At 43.1% G+C, this 8,521-nt stretch overlaps 1 protein-coding gene across 4 annotated transcripts in view; it reads left to right on the top strand.

Moving 5' to 3' along the window:
• Positions 1-8,521, top strand: part of ttc28 (tetratricopeptide repeat domain 28) — a 119,654-nt gene that overhangs the window by 65,648 nt on the left and 45,485 nt on the right. For all 4 annotated transcript variants that reach the window (XM_034896042.1, XM_034896043.1, XM_034896045.1 and 1 more), the window contains one exon: positions 7,165-7,386. In XM_034896042.1, coding sequence (XP_034751933.1) covers positions 7,165-7,386 — 222 coding nt within the window. The remainder of the gene's footprint in view (positions 1-7,164; positions 7,387-8,521) is intronic.

The raw sequence follows: 8,521 nt of genomic DNA on the forward strand, positions 1-8,521 counted from the left end.
CAATTAGCACAGGTAGAAACAGATTTTTTAAAGCAGAGTGTGACTCTGTGATCGGCCCTTGCAATTTGTGTCAGATTCTGATTGGTTTAGCAGGAAGGTGAACCAACCGCGGATTCCTTTTAGGAAGAGAGCATTGATTGAGAGTTAGGTCTTCCTGCTTTTCTGTGGTTTTACATCACGGGGAAGTTCATATCTTTACGTTTTGGACGAAGAAATTTGAAGATGTCTTAACAGTTTTTTCTGGGATGGACTCTCAGCGCTGTCCCTCTGTCCCCAATCCTCTGCTCCATGAAAACAATTTCCTTTATCTCCATTACATCCTTCATCACATTCTGTGCGTGTAGGCCGACGACTCTTACGTTTCTTGGCCACTCTTACGTCTTTTTAAAGTGTGTCATCATTTTTACTTAAAGATGGATTTATTATGATTGCAATGCAAGAAATCGAGAAGTTTGATGACATATCATGAACTGCTGCATGATGACAAAACTTCTTCAAGATAACATCAGAAAAACCCAGAACAAGCTCCAAATGGTGAATGTTGGACAGGGACTCCGGTTTCTCTCCATCCCTTCTTTCCCTTTCTTTTCTAACCTCAGACTTCTGTCTGTCCTTTCTCACCTGTGTTTCCTGACTCACTCTTTCGGTCACAGAGTCAAACCAATACGAACCAAGTTAACTCAGATCTGTCATTTCCCCCCCCGGAGCAGCAGGAGAACTCGTTTCTTCCTTTCCGCCATGCTGAGGGTGTAAAGCCCATATTTTTCGGGTGATTGAGCATCCTTTCTCTAACCCTCCTGCATCGCTCCGGCCCAGTTTATCGAGCGGAGAATGCAGAGCCACTGTCTCCACTCACCTCTCCTCTTTCTTTAGATTTAAAGATATTTTCCTTCCTCCTCTTTTTACCCACACAGACCCTCCTAATGAGATTCCCCTGCAACGTTATTTAAAAAATATAGAACTCCGACAGCTCGCGTACTGTTTCTTTGATTTTCTATCCATGCAAAAAGACAAGGGTTGTCAGTCTCTCCCATCTTTTTTTGTACACATACACATACATACATATATATAAACACAGTGTACCAGCTCACAGACCCAGACACAACGTGATTGGATTTTGGTTTTTGTTTTTTCTCGTGCAGGGGAAACATTGTGTCCTTGAGGGAAATCAAACACTCGTTTGGCCGGTTGACTGTACACACAGAGGCCTCCCCGTCATTTATTAAATCTCCCTTTCCCGCCTCGCAGAAGTGTCAACTGGATTTTATGTGTTTACTCTCATCACTTTGCAGGGAATTGGGATTTCAGTTAGTGTGTGTGTGCTGTAGTATTTCACAAACACACACACAGACACACACACAATCACAGACACACACACTCACAGACACACAAAGTCACACAAACAGAAATGAAAAGAGCAGTTTCTCCCGATTTTTAATTAGAAGGTAAATTTAACCAAAGGTCAGTTTGGCTGTTTTCAGTTTTTAGCCTTCATTAAGGAGCGTGTAGTGCTGGTTTGCTTCTTATTTATTCATGAACATTAAAAACTAAAGGATCAGTTTTTTTTTCAGGCAAGAGCAAAGAATGTCCAAATATCAGAACGTACAAACTTTCAGGCCCTCTGTTAAATCTACGTAGGTAGATGTCACTGGTGTAAAGCAGCTAAGTACATTTACTCAAGAACTGCACTAAGGTACCATTTTGACATACTTTACTTGAGTATTTCAATTTTCTGCAACTTTATGTTGTACTCCTAAACATCTCAGTTAAATAAAACAGTGGTTTGCAACCATGTCTCATGGCTTCTTACAAGACTCAAAGTGTCTTGTTGTCTCTCCTTATCTTAATCCCAACTCGTCAAATACTGACACTTGGTCAGTGTCTCTTAAAAAAATCCCCCTTTGACCACCACGCTGTAAGGTGACGTGAAAAGCGACAATGGAAGCCAGTAATATGAAACACCCAAAATCTGTGGGAGGGTTGGTGTAGTGGATGGGTGACAAAAGGCTATACCCCTGGAGACCCGGGTCAATGTCCCGTTCTTGTCCCGCGGGTCATTAAAACGTACGTGCAGAGTGTCAAAAAGCAATGCCAAAAGTCTTTGTTACCCCACCCACCTATATCTAACCCTAACTGTCCCATTCTTGTCCCTGGAAAGTCCATATTGTAACCCCACCCACCTATATCTAACTCTAACTGTCCCATTCTTGTCCCTGGAACGTCCATATTGTAACCCCACCCACCTATATCTAACCTAACTGTCCCATTATTGTCCCTGGAACATCCATATTGTTACCCCACCCACCTATATCTACCCTAACTGTCCCATTCTTGTCCCTGGAACGTCCATATTGTTACCCCACCCACCTATATCTAACCCTAACTGTCCCATTCTTGTCCCTGGAACGTCCATAATGTAACCCCACCCACCTATATCTAACCTAACTGTCTCATTCTTGTCCCTGGAACGTCCATAATGTACGTCCCCCACCCAGAGCGTCATAAATTGACGCCAACAGTCCTAACCAAGCGTGACTAAATAAGACCTCATAGGGCGACGTGCTAAAGGAGACGTTTTGCGTCAGCAACAGACGCCTAAGACACCTGACCAAGCGCTGCTTTTTGACGAGCTGGGAGTGAGAATGTGTTGATGACCAAAATCGTTGTGCAGTCTGTCATTGTGTTACTTATGGATGGTATTTTTGCAAAGACAATGATTCCCCTTTGTGCTGGGGACCCCCTGAAACTTCCTTAAGGGACCCTTGGGGGTCCTCGGACCCCACTTTGGGATCCACTGGGCTACTGTATCACAAATGGAGGCCATTTGTCTGCAGCTGTCATGGGCATTAGCCTCTCGTCATGATATAGTTGGTCGACAGAGACGGCAAAAGTACTCACTTCCCGTACCTAAGTACAGTAACGAAGTATTTGTAGTATTTTTCATGATTTCTGGAAAGATACATTGCTCTTGAGTTTTTTTAAATGTGTTATTTTGGCGCTTAAAGCATCTCAAGCCGAGTGCCGTCTAGTTCAGTTATATTTAAGAGAAGGCAGACATCCCTGCAGCCGATGTCTCCAACACTGAGCAGCTCAGACCAAAACTATCTAGATTGATAAATAGCACTACACGGACAAAGACGTATACTTGATTTGAACTTTCCCTTTAGAAGTTTAGATATCATCAATTACCAATTACAGAGTCACATGGAGACATGTTAGACAAAGGGTTCAAAGGGCTGTGTGTTGTCCTACTATACAACATTATAACTTGCTTCAACATTGAAACATATTCATAGTCGTACCTTTTTCTATAATTGTATAGTTTTTGTTTTTTTGTCCTCTGAATATTGAATATGTCATGTGTCTGCTGAAGAACAAACTCTGTCTGAATACAAGAGAGTGTGTTTGGGGATATGAATGAATAAGGAACATGCTAATAACTCCTCTTTAATTATTCATAGCTTCTTCTCCTCTCTCTCTCTCTCTCTCTCTCTCTCTCTTTCTCTCACACACTCTTTAAACTTGCAAACACTCATTAGAGCCTCTGACTTTATTCTTCGCTGTCCCTCATTGTGTGCTCTGAAAGGTCAAAGTCATGTTGTATCGTTTGGGTGTTTGAGTCTTTGGGAGTGTGTGTGTGTCTGTGGGAGTGTGTGTGTGTCTGTGGGAGTCTGTGTGTTTCTGTGTGAGTGTGTGTTAGTCTGTGTGAGTGTGTGTGTGTCTGTGGGAGTGTGTATGTGTCTGTGTGTGTCTGTGTGAGTGTGTGTGAGTCTGTGTGTTTCTGTGTGAGTGTGTGTTAGTCTGTGTGAGTCTGTGTGTTTCTGTGGGAGTGTGTGTGTGTCTGTGTGTGTCTGTGGGAGTGTGTGTGAGTCTGTGTGTTTCTGCGGGAGTCTGTGTGTGTCTGTGTGTGTGTGTCTGTGTGATTCTGTGTGCGTGCTGCAGAGAGCCTCTAACGTCGTTATTATCCCTGTGATTGCATCGAGGGGATCATTCTTACAGTCTATACCTCCGCAGGCTATTGATAATAACATCACACTGTGTGTTCACAGATATAAGCTGTCTTCAACAGATTAATTAGCACCGGTGAACATGTTTAAAGGAAACAAGGCTGTTGATTGGAGGATCTTTGGAGGATCATTGGAGGATCATTGGGGGATCATTGGAGGATGTTTTTTTCACGTTTCCAGTCAGTTACTTATGGAGATTGTTTCCTAGAAGTGTTACCAGTGGTGGAACCACGTTAAGCTTTTTCCTTATAGGCACAAATGAAGCACAAACCCTTAATGTCAAATAACATCTATAATAATTGAACTTTTGGTCTGACTTTTTGACAGATTTCATCGGTTATGAGGTTCAATATGAGAGACAAATTTGGTATTCGATCAATCGTTAGTCTAGTTTTACAAAAATGTCTGATACACGTGAGATACAAGGTAATGGACCCTTTTATACATTGTCGTGTTTCTTTAGAAATAAACAATGCACAAATATAATCTTGAAACGCTTCATAGGCAAAGTTATTCACTGTCAAAGTCACAGTCATTTCACATCCAAAATGAATGGCAGTCAATGGGATGCTAACTGCAGGTAATGGCTTTGTACCATTAAAATGGCGCCAATCCAATCCCCAGACCAGTCTGCTATGCTGACCTTAACTACACCAGTGGCCAATGCCTAACCCCGACCAATCAAGCTGCTTCGTAGGGCGGGACTTGCCTAGATTAATTACCTAAATTACATGGAATCCATAATAACGCCTTAGCGTCACATGCATAACTGGAAATGTATTAGCTGTATTCTGATTTTCACCAACTCACCATAAACCATAACCAAGTAGTTTTTTTGTGTCTTAACGCAACCAAACCCAAAACACAATCACTACCTTCTCTGGTTTAGATTGGAGGACAGGAAACTCTCCTGTGGGTCGTGTTAGACGGTAGGAACAAAGGACCTGTATCGCCGTATGGCTTGGAGGACTTGTTGGTTATTTATTCTTTCGTGGATCGCGTTGGGAAACACTGTCTGGTGTCGGTGCTGCAGCTGAAACGCAGACGGCGACCGACATCATTCAATTGCTATTCATTAACTGATGATGGAACAACTAAGGCTTCCTCATCCTGCAGCAGACCTTTGCAAAGATGGAACATGCTTATAATTAATGGGGAAATGTTTATTCCTTTGCCAGCGAATGCCCCCGCATCAGAGCTGCCAGAGGGACTATTCCTCTTTTATATTTGTCTTGTTACATGGTTTAAAATACAGAAATCTATCCATCCAATGAAATAAATGACATTCCAGAAAACTCTTTCATTGCTTTGTATTGTACAATTATACACAGTGAATTGTTACTTGTTGGAATATATTGACAAATCAGCAGGGCTTTATAGCTGCTATGTGTGTATTAGCAATACATCAAAAAGTGTTTGTGTCCATTCGTATAGACACAGAACAGCAGCAGCACACACTGATGAATGTGAGATGTGTCGATACAGGCGGTGCTGCTCCCATCCTGATTTTTCTGGTTAATTTGAATCTTCCTGACGCACATTTCCCAGGACTCGTGTGATCAATACCAATAACCTTGAGATTAGTTCGCAAATGATTGGGCAGGTTTCAAATTACAAAAGCAAGAGCAGGAACGCAGCGACTCATCTCTCTAATCAGAGAAACGGACAAGAACGTGTGAAACTGTGTGTTTTTGAGTCTGTGTGTGTGTGCGTGTGTGGGTCTGTGTGTGGGTCTGTGTGTGGGTGTGTGTTTGTTTCTTTGTGTTTGTGTCTTTCTGTGTGTGTGTGTGTTTGTCTTTGTGTGTGTGTCTTTCTGTGTGTGGGTGTGTGCGTGTGTGTTTGTGTCTTTGTGTTTGTGTCGTTGTGTGTGTGTCTGTCTGTCTGTCTGTGTGTGTGTGTGTGGGTGTGCAAATGTTTGTTTCTTTTTAATTGTTTCTTTGTATGTGTGTGCTTGCGGGCCTGCCTGCCTGCCAGTGTGTGTGCGCGTGTGTGTGTGTGTGGGCGTGTGTGTGTGTGTGTGTGTGTGTGTGTGTGGGCGTGTGTGTGTGTGTGTGTGTTCATGGCCTGTTTTTATGAAGACAGTAGTGTGAATTTAAAGCTGAACCAATCCTCATGCTTTGCGTGGCATTTTGCCTGAAGAGGTCTCTGTAATTAGCAGGAGGAGCTGCCGGAAATCATCAGACGACTCACAGTGCTATAAAAGTGTCTCAGGTGCTGAAACTGAGTTAAAACCCAAGTGCAGGAACCTGAGAAGAGCTAATAGGATGTGAAACATGAGCTCTCCCTCCTGCAGCCTCCAATAACATTTCCATTTGGGATGTGAGAAGGTGACGCGCCCCTCCTCCTTTTACCTTCTCTCTAGACAGTATCCGCTTACTGTTCAGAAGAGATGGAAGAAGTATTCAGGTCCTTTACCTCAGTAAAAGTATTAGCTAAATGTATTTAAAGTACTCAATGTGCAGTAAAATGGTCCCTGTCAGTGTTTTCCTCGTCTGCTTTCAGCTGTGTGACGATGCCCTGTCTATCTCATCCCAGAGGCTTTATTAAAGACTTCATTTAACTTAAAAAGGAGAATTTCCTCAACACTTAAAGGAAGACTTCATCCTTCGGTTTATCACAACGTTCAACATCAAGACATAGTGAGATACATGGTTTTCACTGGACAGGGAGGGGATCATCCTTCCCCCAAAATATGATTTCTCCTCTCCCCCCCCGGGCTCCCCCCCACACCCCTAATCCATTGGATCAGAGTACTGTCACTCAGCGGCCTGTTCTGCCAATCTTCCCAGCCCTCGTCACATGACCAATTAATATTTCCACGACGACTATCCAAAAGTCTAATGCATGAAACCATCACTGGAATTTTTAATAAAATAAAAAATAAAAAAATAATATAAAGGGCAGACTGAGCCAATAGAAAATGTGTAATGTATTCGGATATACAAAGTGAAAACCAGTAAATGAATAATGAATGATATCTAGCAGAACTCCATTGTGTTCTATCCTATCCAATATGTATTTCCCTTATGTATAATATCGTCTATGCTGTATTCTGATGAAATGCCTCCCTGACTGATTACTGGTCCCCCCCTCCTGGACTCAGTGGACGGTTCTGTTCCTCTGGACCCTAACCAGTGTGTTGTTTGTGTGATTCCAGGCCGCGTCCGATGCTCTCAGCGGTCTGGGCCACGTGTACACCGCCATCGGGGACTACCCCAACGCGCTGGCCAGCCATAAACAGTGTGTGCTGCTGGCGCGACAGACGCAGTGCCAGCTCTCCGAGGCTCGCCAGCTGGGCAACATGGGCGCCGTGTACACAGCGCTGGGAGACTTCACCAACGCTGTGCAGTGCCACGAGCAGCACTTGGACATCTCGAAGGTACCGGACTACATCCTATCATCCGTTGAGGATGTCTCGGTGGAGGAGTGAAACTTCGTTAACTTTGTTGTTAATCTACTGGCTGACATGTTCCTTCATCCCCATGAACACACACACACTGTTGTTTAATGTGACTCAATCCCGCACACACCGTACTGCTGCCACAAATACTCACTACTAGAGCACCAAATGTGGATTAATCCGCCGCGTTAAATAGTCCCTATCAAATGCAAAATGTCCTCCTGTTTGTTGGATGAAAACTACAGTGAGCAGATCTAGGAAATTACTGAGAATGTTGACATGAGACTATATTAGGGCGGCATTAGCAGTCCACAGGGTGTTGGGTTGGGAACCAAAGGGTCGCAGGTTCAAGTCCCAGTAAGGACCAAAGTACAGAGTGTGGATTGGTAGCTGGAGAGATGCCACTTCACCTCCTGGGCAGTGCCAGGTGCTCTTGAGCAAGGCGTACTCTGAACAGATTTAGTCTCTCTGACATCTAAACGTCACTATCAGCCACACAACATGCATTCTGTACAGACTAACCCTTTTAAATCAGACAAATGGCAATCCAGTTCAAAAACAACAACAAATGTATATAAAACGTCACCATGTTGAGTCGATTCTGAACCAATCAGCTTTTAGATTCGACGCAGACCTGGCTCATGTCCAATGAGCCTGTTGTTTCACCAACAGGATCAAAATAAATGTACTCAAATATAAAAAAAAGCCATCAGCCCTGCCTAGTCATTTCAATTTAGGATTCTTACAGAGAAGTGTACGTAATTTGTGTTTCAACACTGTGATAAATTCCAATTGGAGGGCAGCAGTTACATGTCTAGTTTTTTTGTACGGTGTATTTTAGCACATCCATCTTTCATTGTCTGAGTTTAATAACAAAGTTACTGCATATTTCATGGTGTGTGTTCAGGACAAGCTAGGTTGAAGCTCTTCCTGCAAATGTTTCACAAACAAACATAACAAAACCCAATAATCTGTGCACATTTCACTTTTTCTGTTACTTTTTTTTGGATGGAGGTTAAAATTTCCTAGCGAGCCAGCCACTGCCGCCAACATCATGACACTGTTTGTAGCTCTCTTTCTCTCTCTCTTTCTCTCTCTCTTTCTCTCTCTCTCT

Source organism: Etheostoma cragini, chromosome 16, assembly GCF_013103735.1.
Source record: "Etheostoma cragini isolate CJK2018 chromosome 16, CSU_Ecrag_1.0, whole genome shotgun sequence".
Taxonomy (NCBI): Eukaryota; Metazoa; Chordata; class Actinopteri; order Perciformes; family Percidae; genus Etheostoma; species Etheostoma cragini.